The sequence below is a fragment of the Urocitellus parryii genome, chromosome 4, assembly GCF_045843805.1.
Source record: "Urocitellus parryii isolate mUroPar1 chromosome 4, mUroPar1.hap1, whole genome shotgun sequence".
Lineage (NCBI taxonomy): Eukaryota > Metazoa > Chordata > Mammalia > Rodentia > Sciuridae > Urocitellus > Urocitellus parryii.
In genome coordinates, this window is record NC_135534.1 from 339,786 (window position 1) to 355,920 (window position 16,135).

Sequence of the window (16,135 nt, forward strand, 5' to 3'; positions counted from 1 at the left end):
AAGACCCTCAGGTGACTCAGGTGACAGCACATCTTAGGCTCTGGGCTGGAAGAGCTGGAGGGAACACATGTGCCCTTCCAGCCTTGATTTCCTCAGTGCCTTTTTTTTTTTTTAATATATATACCAAGGATAAAAAATCCAGGAAACTTAACCACTGAGCCACATCCCGTCCTTTTTATTTTTCATTTTGAGACAGGTTCTCACTAAGTTGCTTAGGGCCTCTCTAAGTTTCTGAGGCTGGCTTTGAAGTTGCAATCTTCCTGCCTCAGACTCCCCAGCCCCTGGGATCACAGGAGAGCTATGGGATCACAGGTGTGCGCACTCTGGCCAGAAGCAAAGAGGGCGGCCCTCCAGCACTGAAGCCTATGCCCCAGCCAGCCTCACCACCTCTAGAAGCCCTAGTCAAACTTTCTGAGACTCTGTGTGTGCATCTCTGTGTGTCCCTATCTCTCAGAGCCACCTGCTACCTTTGTGAATGGATGCCCCTTTCCTTCCTCCCTCTGCTAAGGTCCACTACGCCTCCACCACGCCCCCACCACGCACCTCCAAGTCAACCATATCTCGTGCTCACCCCTTCTGCCTAGCTCACCCCTACAGCTCCAGGTCCCCGGAATCTAAATCCAAGCCTAGCCCCTCACACGGCAGAGCGCGGAAAGTGCCCGCGCCTCGGGTGCTCGGGGCTCTATCCTTGAGCTCTGCCCGCTCTGCTTCTTGGCGTGAGCGCTGTGCGCCCTGGGCTGCAGCTCCCAGCCTGAGATGGCCTGGCCCCGCGGGCCAGGGACCGCTCCCCTGCCCGCCCCGTCTGGCTGGCTGCTCAGCACCCCAGTCTACGAGCGTCTCCGGCTCATCTCCCACGCGCGACCCCTCTGCTACTCTGGCGTACAGAGATCCCAGACGTCTTTCCAGAAGGAAGGAACCCGTGTAGAGGCGGGTAGAGGAACTCGGGTAAAAGGACACTCTGCTCTCCCAGACCACGCCTCAATGTTGCGCGCTCGGCCTTCCGGAGAGGGGCACGGCCTTTGTACCCGCTGCCTCCAAGGTGCAGTTAGCAGGTGGTTCAGGGACGCGCTGAGGGCGGGAGCGTGCAGACGGCGAGTCTGGGAGCGCCCCGAGGGCCGCAGAGCGCAGGTGGCGGAAACCCCGCCAGGGACTCCGCCAGGGACCCCGCGAACCCCGGCCCCAGCCAGTTTACCCGTCCACCCCGGGGCCTTAGGAAATCTCAGGGTGGGGATCCGGGCTTGCGGATCCGGGGTCCTCGGCTCCTGGCCGCACTCCGCTCTCTGGCACCGAGGGTCCTGAGGAAGCCACTGACCACGTCGGGCAGAGCGGAAAAAAGCAGCCCCCCACCCGCAAGGCCTCGAGGGGCCGGGACGCGGGCGCGCTCTGGCTTCCGGGCGACGCGGGAAGCCGGCCTGGCTCCCAGCCACTTCCTGCGGGGCCGCGCCCGCCGCCGCCCGAGGTTCTTCCGAGCCAGGAGCCCCCTGAGCCCCCAACTCCAGGCCTGGAACGACTCGAGAGGACGGCGACTTCCACTCACCTCCGCGGGTCTGAGTCGTGCCACTCACCTGCTGCCAGACCTGGGGCTCGCGCGGGGGCGGGGCAGCTCACCTGGCCCAGGTGCTCAGCAGCGACAGCCCTGGCGGTGGCGGCAGGTGCAGCCCCGCCCCGCGGCCAGGAGGGGGCGGACCCAAGTGTCCGGCTTTACCCCCGAGGCAGGCGCTGGAGACTGTCCTGGGCTCAGCCAGGAGCCCAGAGCCGCGCGGCCCAGGCACAGAAACAGGAGCCAAACCGGCCCCACCCACCCGCAGAGAAGCTCAGAGCCCGAGGGAATCCTCCTCGGAGATTCTGATGTCCCAGGGTGACTTTGTGGCCTTTCCCTACTCCTCCCACACTTACCTTTCCTCCAGGAAGCCTGTCTTGACCCTCATCCCACCTGTAATTGGCCCTGATGTCTTTTTTTATAATATTTATTTTTTAGTTGGAGGTGGACACGATATCTTTATTTTTATGTGGTGCTGAGGATGGAACCCAGTGCCTCATGCTGCTAGGCCGAACTCCAAACCTGCACTCGGTCACATTTTCAAACCAGAGGAAGGCCAGACCACCTGAGGCTACTGAACACCCGATCTTCCACACTCTGGGCTTCTGAATTCCATATAGCCCAGGGCAGACATAACCCACCAGAAACCTGAAATCAACACTGTCATGTTTAATTTCAATCAACAACTCATAAATGAACACTGTTATGTTTAATTTTATTATAGAAAGTTCTACTCGCTGAGGGGAACCAGCCCATCCAGTGGGGAGCCAGAGCAGTGGACTTGGGGCTCCCCACCCTCCAGAATGGGGCAAAGCAGGATCTGGGGCCCAGATATCAGAGGGAAGCCCAGGAAACTTGGGCCAATTTTCAGGCATTGGAACTGCATATGAAGTCCTCCCAGTTCTGTGGGTGCCAGGATCACCCAGGATTCAGGTCACAGAGATGGGGCAGGCCCCACAGACACACGTGTATGGTTCAGAGATGACCCAAACACACATGGAACGCCTGTGACCTCCACATACCCAAGGGCCTCCCGGGACCCTACACGTATATGCGGCTTCCTCGGACCCTCGTATAGCCACGTATACATCATGAGCATGGACCCCTACGACCACCCACCTATCACAGATCTCCTAGGACTCCACGTCTACACAGCTTCTTACAGCCCCACACACACTCGCACACACACAGCCACGGGCAGGGCCAGGACGTGGAGACAGTGACAGCTGCAGGATCAGGTCTCTGGCACCAGCACCTCTCCACCTGCTCCAGGTCGCCTACACATCTGTGCTCTTGGAGCTGGAGCTGGAGCTGGAGCTGGAGGTAGGGTGGGGTTGGTGGGGACCAGAGGCCAGAGGCTCTCCCCAGGTCTGGACCTGCCCCCACCCAGCCAGCTTCTGCCTGCCTACCCCATCTTATCCCGCAATATCCGATACTTCTCCTCCAGAACCTTGTTCTTCACCGACTGGGGAACATCAGGCACATACCACGCGGCAATAAGCTTGATGCACAAGGCCACATGCTGGGGGCAGGGATAGGAGCATGACATAGAGCCAGCGGGGTCACGGGCTACACAGGGTCTGGAGGGTTGGGAGTTGGGAAGAGGGCCTCCGCCCAGGTCTCCCTACCTCAAAGAGGATGACGAAGGCAAGGCGGATGGCCAGGAGGAACCAGAACTGCTCTGAGAAGTTGTAGTCCTGTGCATTGCGGTAATCCCGGTACCTGGGGGAGGGAGGTGTCTGCAGTCAGGAGTCAGGAGTTCAGAGGGAATTCGTGAGTGGTGGGGAGCTCCAAACCTGCACTCGGTCACATTTTCAAAGCCCTCTGTCTCAACAGGGTCCTGGAAGTCCTTGGTGTAGAAGACGGACAGGCTGTGGTTAACGTAACCCTTGAGGCAGCTGGGGAGGAGAGGAGAGAAACATGGGGCCAGGGTGGAGCCAGGGTGGCCTGTCATTCCCCAGGGTTGCTCCCAGGGGCTGCCCTGTATCTGGTGGGGGCACACCACCAGCCTCTTCCACTTCCCTGTGTGTGTGTGTGGGGGGGGGCACTGGTCCAGTACATGGCTGTGCCTGGGAGTCTGGGGATGGTGAGGGGCCTCAGGAATGCGACCAGCTGCCTTCTCTGCCAGGGGCTGGACACAGCATTCCAGAGGCTGTCCCAGGAGACCCAGTCTGCAGGCACACGGGCCTCTTGAGGGTCAGGGGAACTGGAGGTGGCTGAGTTCTGCCCTCCCATGCTGGAAGCAGGACACAGGAGGCCCACCTTTGGGAGGGGGTCATTCTGAGAGTGCCTGCTCAGAAAACGTCTGGGCCCAGACCCACCCCTGTCGGGTCCAGTCAGTTATTTCTGGGCTCCAGCCAGGGTTGGTAGGCTGCTGCGTAAAGGCAGTACGTATCCCCCTGTCTCAGCCTCACCAAAGCCCTAGGTCACATTGACAGCATCCAGCCATTCCCAGGAGAGAGGGCCCAGGCCCCTGGGGCTTAGCAGTAATAGGGCCATGATCTCAGGGGTGTCTAGATGGTTTGAGGCCTTACTCTTCTGCAGAGTGATTCCCCTGTCGACAGGGGCCATAGCGGTACTTGTAGACGACTCGGGGGATGAACTCAGAGGTGAAGGCAATGACCATCCCATTGGCAATGACCGCCAGAACACCGATGGTCTCCAGCACCTGCAGCCAGGTCCCTGAGCCAGAGCAAGAGGGTGATGGGGTCTGGCTCCTAAGCCCCATGCTTTTGGCAACCCCCCACCCAAGGCTGGGGGCCTGAGTGCCACGGGGCCTTGTTACGGCTCTACCCAGGGTACCCCACTGCAGTCATGGGGGCCAAGGTGTTCCCTAGGAAACCCCAGCTAAGAGTGCAGCCTTGCTCTATTCCTGCACCCCACCTGACAGATGGGAGGAACGCCAGTGTCCCTCTCCACCGTCCTCCTAAGTCCCTCAGCCACCCCCAGACTGCTCCAGCCCTGGGTCCGTCCCCTCCTGGGCAGGACCCCACCCCTGAGCCCAAGGCTGGGGTTCTCACCCTCTCCCCACCTCCAGTCCCCCAGCCTGGCTGACACTGTCCGTCTCAGTGTGGCCATGCTGGATGACCAACCCCTCTCCCTCCCACACCCTCAGAAGCAGCTCTTCTGCCTGGACTCCCCAGCAGGCTGCAAGCCTGCAGCCAGATGCCGGGCTCCAGGGAACGGCTGCAAGGCGCACCCTCCCTGCCTTTTCCTGAGCCCACCGGGCTCAACCCTTCCTTGGCAGACCCCTAAGAAGGGCTGGGGGCCACTGTGAGATTGTTTCAAGGTGGCCTGGTGTGGGTCAACAGAGAGCCCACGAAGCTGCCCACTGCATCACGTCCTGACCGATGTCCTTGGCTTTGCGTGGCACCAGGCGCCGCTGCAGCCAGACCATCTTGACGGCATCCAGGCGGATCTCCACTAGGTTGCTGAAGAGTGCCAGCAGCGGAGCCAGGGGGAAGGCGGCCACAAAGATGGTGGTGAAGCCGTACTGGATCACTGCAGGGCAGAGGGGTCACCTTCCTGGCTGGCAGCACCAGCCCACCCCACCCGCCGCCACATACTCATCTCCATGAACTCGTCAAACAGGCTAAAGTTGGTGACAGAGTTCAGTAGGTAGTTGCGCTGCCAGTCCTGGAGCTGGGGATCATAGGGCCGATGGCTGCGTGCGCAGGCTGTCATCAAACGGAACTTGTGGGCCAGCCACCTGTGAGCGGGGAGAGTGTGGGGGGTAGATGGGTAGCCCTGGGGGCCTAGAGCATCAGGGACAGGTGCTCCAGGAGGCAGGGTGGGCTGGTCCTCACGGGCGCAGGTACTCCATGCAGTTGCTCAGTGTTTGCTTCAGACCCATGATGATAGCCATCTGCACAAACAGGTCCATCATGCAGCCGCTGAGATGGCACTGTGGGGCAGGCAGCAGGTCAGGGAGGGCCGAGTCCAGGGGAGGAAGGGCACAGGGACAGAGTGACAGGGCTCAGGGCAGACAGACCTCCTCCAGCTTCCACAGACCAGCCAGGCGCGTGGACTTCCCAGGGTGACCATTGATCCTAGGGAGAAGAGTGATCCTCGGTGGGCATGAGGGCAGCACCCTGCCTCTGACAGGGTGGGCCAGGGTCACCATAGGTGTGGAGAGACAGGAGAGAAGCGGGCCCAGCAGTGTCGGACACCCAGGCCCGCAGGCCTGCCCAGCTTCCACAGACCAGGACATGCCTTCCAGGCGAGGTCTGCTGGGCCTGGCCTCAGTTTCTCCCCGTGCAAACCGCACGCTGTGTCATGTGGTTCAAAATCATCTGCTTTTCCTCAACACTACAGCAAATGCAAGCTATCTTAAACCAAAGGGGCTCAGGGCCGATGTTGAACTTGGGAAGGATCCCCATGATAGTTCACAGGAGCGATGACTTGAGATCATGCTGGAGCTACTTGCAAATGGACAAGAAAACACAAAGTGTAAATAGTATAAATGTGCAAAGGAAAAAATCACTGTTTTAGGAAATATGATCATATGCCTGGAAAATCAAAATAAACCATTGACAGACTAAGGGTCAAATCAACTGACAGTCACCCAGAAAGAAGACACACGGTGTCAGGCTGCCTTGGCTTTGCTCTACTCAGCACAAGCCTGGGAAATGGGGCTGGAGGAAAGCTCCGTTACCCACAAGAAATCTGTGGACCTACATGAAGAGGATAGAGACTGTCCTAGGGAACACAAAGGAACGCAGAGGAGCCTGGTTCTTCGACAGCCTGCGGCTGTGCTACCCAACCTGTTGTGGCAGATGGCCTTGCAGGAGATTCTCCTGGGTTAGCTGCTGTGACCACAGGGGCCTCTGAGCAGACAGCACTGACACCATAAGACCAGGGTCTCGGGCTGGGATTGTGGCTCAGTGGTAGAGCGCTCGCCTAGCACAGGCGGGACCCGGGTTCGATCCTCAGCACCACATGAAAATAAAGGCATTGTGGGGCTGGGGATGTGGCTCAAGTGGTAGCGCGCTCGCGTGGCATGCATGCGGCCTGGGTTCGATCCTCAGCACCATATACCAACAAAGATGGTGTGTCTGCTGAGAACTAAAAAATAAATAATAAAAATATTTTTAAAAAAAAGAAAATAAAGGCATTGTGTTGTGTCCATCTACACCTAAAAAATATATATATTAAAAAAAAAAAAGACCAGGGTCTCAGAGTGCCCTGGGCATCCGACGAGCCACACTTGACGCACTGGCTCAGATGTGCAAGTGTGGATGGCAGAGCGGCTTGTGGAGCCCCACCATCTGCCTGGAAAACCAGCCCAGTCCACGTTCCTCAGCAGGAGTTCAGGCTCAAGAGGGTCACAGACAGGAAATGGATCATTGGGAAGCAAGAGATCGAAGTCGATGAAAATTTAAGGGGGAAAGAAACCAATTGAGAGGCTGGGGATGGGGCTCGAGCGGTAGCGCGCTCGCCTGGCATGCCTGCGGCCCGGGTTCGATCCTCAGCACCACATACAAACAAAGATGTTGTGTCCTCCGAAAACTAAAAAAAAAAAGAAAAAAGAAAAAAAAAAGAAACCAATTGACACCTTCAAGAAAGTACTGTCTAGGGCTGAGGTGCGGCACCACAAAGGAGAGAAAACAAAAAAGAACTCTTGGGAATGATTGTTAAAGTTAAAAAAAAAAAAATAGAGGGTCAAAAAGACAGAGGGAGGAAGTCTCCCAGGCAGGACGGGCCAGGTGGAGGCCCCTGTGGGTCACCCCAGGTGTGCCATGAATCGGCAGTGAGCGCACACCTCACGAGAGCTGAGCAAGCACCACCCAGATGGGAGCTACTTCCCCCAGCGGACAGCGGACAGACGCAGACAGGCGAGTTTACAGAAAGAAAGGCTCCTGTGTAAACCAGGGGCCAGGAGGCCGCCCAGGCGGAGGGCCCTGGATGCCTGAGTGCAGAACCTCAGTAGGGGGCCGGCGGAGGGCCCTGGATGCCTGAGTGCAGAACCTCAGTAGGGGGCAGGGAGTGGGTCACTCTGGGTCCCATGAGGAGGAGCGGCAGGGAGCACACCTGCCCAGGATGAAGGCGATGTAGATGAGGGAGGAAAAGTGGGCGAAGAACTGCAGGATGAAGAACCTGATGGTGAACTTTCTCTCCAGCTCCAAGAAGGTCCGGGGCTGCTCTGCAACAAGAGCAGGCCTGGGGTCCTGCCGAGCACTCGCTCCCGCCCACGCCCTCCTCCCACCGAGACAGCAGGGCCTCCACTCACCAAACTCACAGAGCTTCAGGGCCACTCGCCTGTTGACCTGGAGGAGGAGGGTGCCTGAGGGCCTGCCTGTGGCCTCCCACGAGAGGCCCTGGCCTGTGGCCTCACCCCACCACCACCCCCTGCCCGTCCCCGACCTTGGTCATGACGACGATGATCAGGTAGTGCACCAGGGCCCCGGTCACCACCACAGCCGTGGTCACCTGGTTCTCCAAGAAGGGCAGTGTGCCGAGGAGGGCAGCGGCCAGCACACGGTAGACCACCAGCAGATGGGCCATGCCAATCATGAGGCAGATCTGCAGAGGCAGCAGGGTGGGTGGGCAGGCACTCAGAGGAGCCAGGGTCTCCACCCCACGGGGCTCCCGGGAGTACCATCAACACAGACAGGACCAGGATCACGGTGCTGCGCAGGTAAGAGTGCTGGTGCGGCCGGAGCTGGTAGTGGGGGCAGTTGATGAGCTGGAGCGCCATCTCCTCCTGCAGAGGACCCCAGATCCACGCCTCAGACACAGGACATGGCCCAGACACAAGGCACAGATACGGGACACACCTCAGACAGGGGACAGGCTCCAGATGGGACCCTCCTCAGACAGGGAACACATCTCAGACATGGGACACGCCTCAGATATGACACATGCCTCAGACATGGACATTCCCGCAGATATGGGAACGCCCCAGAGAGAGGACACACCTCAGTCAGGGAATGTGCTTCAGACACGGGACATGCCCCAGGCCTTGGTCATCTCCTCCTGAAGAGGACCCCAGATGCACAGCTCAAGGGGACATGCCTCAGCCAGAGCACACACCTGAGCGAGGGAACGTGCTTCAGACACGGGACATGCCCCAGGCTGTTGGGAGCTGCCCTGGAGGCAGACCTTCAAGTCCTGATGTCCTGGGGCACTGACCCCAGCTGGGACAGCAAGGCAGGGCTCCAGGTGTAGGGTCACCCACCCGGGTTGAGCTACACTCATTGAGAGGATGGCCTGAGGCCTGAGCCAAAGCAACTCCATTTTAATACCTTCAGTCTCACCAGGACACCTCCTGTGTGGCCTCAGGCACAAACAAGTCACTTCCCCCTCCCCATAAACACTGAGTGAAGCCTCTGGCAGGCTGATCTCGCCTGATAGGAGGGACAGGCGGAGAGATCAGGGTGGGGACCACCAGACCAGATGCTTTAACCCCAGGGTCAATGAGGTCACTGAGAGATCCAGTGGCAGCTGATAAGGATTGAAAGGGGGGTCAGAAGCCCCAAAATTTAGTATAAATAATAGAACAAAAGAACAGACATTCAGCAGCCCACACGGATGCCCACAGCCAAGAGCCTGGTGAGGACCTGGACGACATCCCATCACGGTCATCGTTTGCTGATCCTCTGCGTGGTCCTCACGGCTCTCAAACTCTGTGCCACATCTTGACCCTGGTCTCCTGGGCCAGCCATCAGCTCCACCCCAGGAGAAGCCTGCCTTGGTCCCTGACCCGATCTCCACAGGATCTGTGGACTTAGAGCCCAAGGCTTGAGACTTTAGATCCGGCACTTGAACCCAGCGTGCAGAGGGAATGTCTGTCGTGAGCCTGTCGTGATTAAGTGTGTTTGCAATGCTGAGAATTAATCTAGAATTGTTTGCTGTGAATTAATTGATTATGTCTATTGCAGTGCCCAGCACTAAGAATTGTCATTCTCTTGATTAAGAACCTATAGAGTGGGCTGGGATTGTGGCTCAGCAGTACTGAGCGCTCGCCTAGCAAGGGTGGGACCTGGGTTCGATCCTCAGCACCACATAAAAATAAAGGCATTGTGTTGTGTCCATCTACAAAAAAAAAAAAAAACCTATAGAGTGAAATTGCATTGAGTGATTTGAGTGAATTGAAAAGGGCAGAAGCACATGGACATTCTTTATTTCTCCCCCTTGACTGCATTAGTCGCACCTCTGCCCATCACGACACTCACCTGATCCTTTGTAATCCTACCCTTTGCCCTGTTGGGGATAGAATGTTCCATGGAAACTCCCTTTGTGTGTCCCCTTCTCTGGCTCTGCCTTTGATCCCCACTCAGCACAGGAGATGGGTGTGGCCTTCCTAGCTGTCAGTCACCCTGCTGACAGCAGACATCAGGAAGCTAGGCTCCACCCCGAAAGCTGACCCTTTGCCTCATTTGAATGGCTTCTCCCAGTGAAAGGGTTCAGCACAGGCTCCCGCTCTCTCTTTCCATGGACCCCTAGGGTCAGAAGATCTATCACCGGACCCAAAGAAAAGGTGTTTCTCTGTCTCTGTGTGATGATTTCATGCAGCCCAGTCCCCCTGGATGACCGTGTTGATTCATGGGACGCAACACCAGGCACTCATCATCTCCTCCTGAGGAGGACCCCAGATACACACCTCAATGGGACACACCTCGGACCTGGGACCAGCCTCAGACCTGGGGACTCACCTCAGAGGACACACCTCAGACCTGGGACCAGCCTCAGACCTGGGGACTCACCTCAGATACGGGTCATGGTTCAGACCTGGGGTCACAAGCCTCAGATGGGGGACAGGTCTCAGACATAAACACAGCTCAGACACGGAACAGAGGTGTGGGCCACACGGACGCTGAAGCAGAAGGCCCTGGTCACAGGTCTGCCTCACCTGGTCCTCGTCCCACCCGTACAGGTCCCAGTGCAAGACCACGCGGGCTCGTTGCCGCTTCCAGATCTCCAGGAACACGGTGGCTGCAGCGGGGTGAGGAGGGCATCATGGTCACCTAGGGACAGCACAGACTGGTGTCCCAGGTCCCTGGGGCACCCACAGCAACTCACCCCACAGAGCCATGAAGATGGCGAACAGCACGGTGCCCTCGTTGTCGAAGAGGTGGGTGAGCTAGGGAGAGAGGCTAATGGGCTGGGCTGGCCCTCCCGTGTCCCAGGGGAAGGGAGGGCCTGCTCCCCAGGGCCCCATGGTCTGCTCCCACCTCTGTGTCCCCTGGCAGCCCTGGTGGCCCACAGTGGCAAACCTTGGCAAACGTGCAGGTGCTGGAGAGCGGCTGGAAGCTGCGGCTCTGGTGGCCAAGGGGACACAGGAGGATATCCTGGGCCTCGCAGATCTCCTTGCTGGGGTACAGGGACAGGGCTGGTACTGGCTCCCCCTGCCCCTACCCTGGCCCCAGCCACAGCCCCCACCCAGCCCACCTGATCTGGCTGGCATCAAACAGGGCAAACCCACTCAGGAAGACGAGGAGGCCCACCAGCGCGGCGGGCACCAGCATGTAGGTGTACCAGCCCAGCCAGGCAAAGTACAGAGCCACCTTCTCCCCGAAGTAGTTCCTGCAGGCAAGCAGTGTCAGAATGCGGGGACCAGGGAGGGCGGTGGGTGTGCGGGCACCAGTGACTCCTGGGCAGCCTTACCTGATGTCATCGATGGGCTGCCTGCGTGCCAGGTTTCTCCATCGGGCCCAGTTTTTCTTCAGACTCTCCTCCCCCTGCCCCCAGACAAGGGGTCTGAGCACCTCCAGCCCCGGGGTCCTGCCCTCAGGGCCCTGGGCCAGCCCACCTCACCTTGTGCAGTGGGAACTTGGTCTCAAAGATCCCGTCGTTCTGCAAATTCTCAAAAGTGTCTGGGGGTCACCAGGGGCCTCCGGTCAGGGCAGAGGAGAGCGAGGAAGGACCCCCTGCCCGGGCGCCCTCTCACCACCTGCCTGACCCGCCTCACCACCAGCTGCCGTCTTCATGGTGCTCAAGATGAAGTTTACAATTCGGATTCTGAAACCCAAGATCGGGGTCAGGACAGCTCCACCAGGCCTCAGTGGACCCAGGCTTCCAGCCTGACCAAGCCAAGAACCCACAGACGGGCTAGGATCCGTCCCACCTTCCCCAAAGTGCCCCAGGATGGATCCGCTGGGGCCCCCCTGCTCCCTGCACTCCACCCTGCACATCCTCCCATGACTTAGGTGCAGAAACCCTCTTTACATCCCTGGGACCCATTTTGCCTATGCAGAAACAGAACTCGGAGAGGTTGTGTAACTTGCCCAAGGCCACACAGCCAGGCACTTGACTGCAGAGGCACACTTGGACACCTGTCTTCCTGAGACAGGGCCCCTGAATGCATGCCCCTGGGCCAGCTCCTCCTCTCAGTCCTTCAAGGTGCTGCTACTCCACTGAATTCCCCTCACTCCTCTGGGAGACTGGCCATCTCTGTGTTCACAGATGCCCCTCCACCGCCTCATAACCAAGTTCCAAGAGCCTCATCCAGAGGTGTCAGCTGAGCAGGCCAGCTGGGCTCTAGGACCCAGTCAGGGCTAAGCAGCGATGGATAAGGGAAAGGGAGGGTGAGCAGTGAACTTGGAATAGCAGGCCCTTGGGGACACAGGAGGCCCTTTCTGCTGGGCCTTTGGGTCTGCACATCCAGGGAGGGCCCCCAAGCTGGACAGGAGGGTCTGTGGGAGATGATGCCCTCACCCACCGTGAGGGGCGGCTTGGGGGCTCTGGGCCTCTCCACCCTTCATAGCCTCTCTGACTCTGTATCCCCGGGAGTTGCTCACAGGTGCTTTCAGAATGCTCCAAGAGGTGGGACTGTCACTTCCCCTTGTCACAGGCACGGAACTGAGGCACAACTGTGGGGTCTGCCCTGCCGTGGCCTGGGCTGAGACCATGTGGTTCCAGGCTGCCTCACGTGGCGGCCAGAGACTTGGGGACCTCTCTGCTCTGCCTGGACCAGGCACTGGGGTGGACAGGGTCCTCTGGTCTAGTGCTGGGCACGGCCCTCACCTCGTGGTGTCTGGGACAGAGGTCGGCCTGGCCGGCGGAACTCCAGGGGCAGGACTGTCAGGCTCCATGAGGAGGGTGCGGTACAGCTCAAAGATGCTGTTGTCGGCTCGGATCCCAAAGAACACCCGATTCTGGCCCTCTCTCTCCTGGGGGAGCAGTCAGAGGGACCTCCATTTCACCTGGAGCCCTCCCTTCACCACCTGTCCCCCTCCCTTCACCACCTGTCCCCTGCACCTGGGCACAGCCTTGGTGCCATCCCCAGGACTCTCTGGCCCTAAGATGCCTGCCTCACCAGCCACCAGCCCACCTTCAAGTCAAAGCCCTTTCTCCTGAGCTCCTCCAGGAACCCATCCAGCCGCCTCTTCTCCTCCGGGTTCTTCTGGATGGGGTGAGCAGCCACGAGCACAAAGTCCCACTGCTCAGGGGCCTGGAGAAGAAGGCATGGGCGGGGCAGTGGGGGGGGGACCAGGGAGAGGATGGGGCAGGTGAGGGACACAGAGAGGGAGGAGGCCAGGGACAGGGCAGGTGAGGGACACAGAGAGGGAGGGGGCCAGGGACAGGGCAGGTGAGGGACAGAGAGAGGGAGGGGGCCAGGGACAGGGCAGGTGAGGGACACAGAGAGGGAGGGGGCCAGGGACAGGGCAGGTGAGGGACACAGAGAGGGAGGGGGCCAGGGACAGGGCAGGTGAGGGACAGAGAGGGAGGGGGCCAGGGACAGGGCAGGTGAGGGACACAGAGAGGGAGGAGGCCAGGGACAGGGCAGGTGAGGGACAGAGAGAGGGAGGGGACCAGGGACAGGGCAGGTGAGGGACACAGAGAGGGAGGGGGCCAGGGACAGGGCAGGTGAGGGACACAGAGAGGGAGGGGGCCAGGGACAGGGCAGGTGAGGGACACAGGGAGGGAGGGGGCCAGGGACAGGGCAGGTGAGGGACACAGAGGGGGAGGGGGCCAGGGACAGGGCAGGTGAGGGACACAGGGAGGGAGGGGGCCAGGGACAGGGCAGGTGAGGGACAGAGAGAGGGAGGGGGCCAGGGACAGGGCAGGTGAGGGACAGAGAGGGAGGGAGGGGGCCAGGGACAGGGCAGGTGAGGGACAGAGAGAGGGCAGGGGCCAGGGACAGGACAGGTGAGGGACACAGGGAGGGAGGGGGCCAGGGACAGGGCAGGTGAGGGACACAGAGAGGGAGGGGGCCAGGGACAGGGCAGGTGAGGGACAGAGAGGGAGGGGGCCAGGGACAGGGCAGGTGAGGGACACAGGGAGGGAGGGGGCCAGGGACAGGGCAGGTGAGGGACACAGGGAGGGAGGGGGCCAGGGACAGGGCAGGTGAGGGACAGAGAGGGAGGGGGCCAGGGACAGGGCAGGTGAGGGACACAGAGAGGGAGGGGGCCAGGGACAGGGCAGGTGAGGGACAGAGAGAGGGAAGGGGCCAGGGACAGGGCAGGTGAGGGACAGAGAGGGAGGGGGCCAGGGACAGGGCAGGTGAGGGACAGAGAGGGAGGGGGCCAGGGACAGGGCAGGTGAGGGACAGAGAGAGGGAGGGGGCCAGGGACAGGGCAGGTGAGGGACAGAGAGGGAGGGGGCCAGGGACAGGGCAGGTGAGGGACACAGGGAGGGAGGGGGCCAGGGACAGGGCAGGTGAGGGACACAGAGAGGGAGGGGGCCAGGGACAGGGCAGGTGAGGGACAGAGAGGGAGGGGGCCAGGGACAGGGCAGGTGAGGGACACAGAGAGGGAGGGGGCCAGGGACAGGGCAGGTGAGGGACAGAGAGAGGGAAGGGGCCAGGGACAGGGCAGGTGAGGGACAGAGAGAGGGCAGGGGCCAGGGACAGGGCAGGTGAGGGACACAGGAGGGAGGGGGCCAGGGACAGGGCAGGTGAGGGACAGAGAGAGGGAAGGGGCCAGGGACAGGGCAGGTGAGGGACAGAGAGAGGGCAGGGGCCAGGGACAGGACAGGTGAGGGACACAGGGAGGGAGGGGGCCAGGGACAGGGCAGGTGAGGGACAGAGAGAGGGAAGGGGCCAGGGACAGGGCAGGTGAGGGACAGAGAGAGGGCAGGGGCCAGGGACAGTGAGGGACACAGGGAGGGAGGGGGCCAGGACAGGGCAGGTGAGGGACACAGGGAGGGAGGGGGCCAGGGACAGGGCAGGTGAGGGACACAGGGAGGGAGGGGGGCCAGGACAGGGCAGGTGAGGGACACAGGGGGGAGGGGGCCAGGACAGGGCAGGTGAGGGACACAGGGAGGGAGGGGGCCAGGGACAGGGCAGGTGAGGGACAGAGAGAGGGAAGGGGCCAGGGACAGGGCAGGTGAGGGACAGAGAGAGGGAAGGGGCCAGGGACAGGGCAGGTGAGGGACACAGAGAGGGAGGGGGCCAGGGACAGGACAGGTGAGGGACAGAGAGAGGGAGGGGGCCAGGGACAGGGCAGGTGAGGGACAGAGAGGGAGGGGGCCAGGGACAGGGCAGGTGAGGGACAGAGAGGGAGGGGGCCAGGGACAGGGCAGGTGAGGGACACAGAGAGGGAGGGGGCCAGGGACAGGGCAGGTGAGGGACAGAGAGGGAGGGGGCCAGGGACAGGGCAGGTGAGGGACACAGAGAGGGAGGGGGCCAGGGACAGGGCAGGTGAGGGACACAGGGAGGGAGGGGGCCAGGGACAGGGCAGGTGAGGGACACAGAGAGGGAGGGGGCCAGGGACAGGACAGGTGAGGGACACAGGGAGGGAGGGGGCCAGGGACAGGGCAGGTGAGGGACACAGGGAGGGAGGGGGCCAGGGACAGGGCAGGTGAGGGGACAGAGAGGGAGGGGGCCAGGGACAGGGCAGGTGAGGGACACAGGGAGGGAGGGGGCCAGGGACAGGGCAGGTGAGGGACACAGGGAGGGAGGGGGCCAGGGGACAGGGCAGGTGAGGGACACAGAGAGGGAGGGGGCCAGGGACAGGGCAGGTGAGGGACAGAGAGGGAGGGGGCCAGGGACAGGGCAGGTGAGGGACACAGGGAGGGAGGGGGCCAGGGACAGGGCAGGTGAGGGACACAGGGAGGGAGGGGGCCAGGGACAGGGCAGGTGAGGGACACAGGGAGGGAGGGGGCCAGGGACAGGGCAGGTGTGGACATGGGGAGGGAGGGGGCCAGGGACAGGGCAGGTGTGTGACGCGGGGACGATGAGGAGCAGGTGGGACCCAGCCTGGGAAGTCAAGGATTCCCACCTCACATGTGCCCACTTCCTCCAACGGGAAGCTCTCGCCTTCTGTCCCCACCAGGATCCGGAGGCTCTCTTCCTCCTGGAGGAGAGACAGAGGGAGGACAGATGAGGGTAGGAGAAGGTCGGGCCCTGGCTGGCTCCTTCCTGCGGCCTCTGAGCCCCAACACCTGGGAGGTCAGACCCCAGACATCCAGAACTAGAGGCCAGGCCAGCATCAAGTTGGCCGATGGCCAGGTGACTCCCGGCTGCATGAGGCCGAGCACACAGCCAGCAGGGTCGTGGTGAGAGGTGAGGCTCCACCAGGTAACCAGCCAGGAGAGGTGCAGAAGCAGCCTTGGGGCCTCGGCGCACCGCTGAGGCCCGGAGGATGTGCACCCAGGGGATGCACACACCAGGAGCCCCAGGCAGCCGGGACCATGAAGAGGTGGGAGCCTGGC

General features: G+C 61.0%; 1 protein-coding gene across 1 annotated transcript in view; it reads right to left on the reverse strand.

The window, feature by feature from the left end:
- Window positions 1-2,817: 2,817 nt before the first annotated feature.
- Ano9 (anoctamin 9) overlaps window positions 2,818-16,135 on the reverse strand; it is a 22,108-nt gene continuing 8,790 nt past the window's right edge. Inside the window, exons 2-24 of the mRNA XM_026379402.2 lie at window positions 15,703-15,777; window positions 12,813-12,932; window positions 12,506-12,651; window positions 11,451-11,500; window positions 11,297-11,355; window positions 11,147-11,220; window positions 10,931-11,065; window positions 10,756-10,852; window positions 10,562-10,622; window positions 10,392-10,474; window positions 8,139-8,243; window positions 7,904-8,062; window positions 7,770-7,806; window positions 7,571-7,682; window positions 5,532-5,589; window positions 5,347-5,444; window positions 5,107-5,249; window positions 4,889-5,041; window positions 4,075-4,222; window positions 3,337-3,438; window positions 3,169-3,262; window positions 2,950-3,062; window positions 2,818-2,857 (exon numbers count right to left, since the gene is read on the reverse strand). Of these exons, the coding sequence (XP_026235187.2) occupies window positions 2,818-2,857; window positions 2,950-3,062; window positions 3,169-3,262; window positions 3,337-3,438; window positions 4,075-4,222; window positions 4,889-5,041; window positions 5,107-5,249; window positions 5,347-5,444; window positions 5,532-5,589; window positions 7,571-7,682; window positions 7,770-7,806; window positions 7,904-8,062; window positions 8,139-8,243; window positions 10,392-10,474; window positions 10,562-10,622; window positions 10,756-10,852; window positions 10,931-11,065; window positions 11,147-11,220; window positions 11,297-11,355; window positions 11,451-11,500; window positions 12,506-12,651; window positions 12,813-12,932; window positions 15,703-15,777 (2,262 nt within the window). The remainder of the gene's footprint in view (window positions 2,858-2,949; window positions 3,063-3,168; window positions 3,263-3,336; window positions 3,439-4,074; window positions 4,223-4,888; window positions 5,042-5,106; window positions 5,250-5,346; window positions 5,445-5,531; window positions 5,590-7,570; window positions 7,683-7,769; window positions 7,807-7,903; window positions 8,063-8,138; window positions 8,244-10,391; window positions 10,475-10,561; window positions 10,623-10,755; window positions 10,853-10,930; window positions 11,066-11,146; window positions 11,221-11,296; window positions 11,356-11,450; window positions 11,501-12,505; window positions 12,652-12,812; window positions 12,933-15,702; window positions 15,778-16,135) is intronic.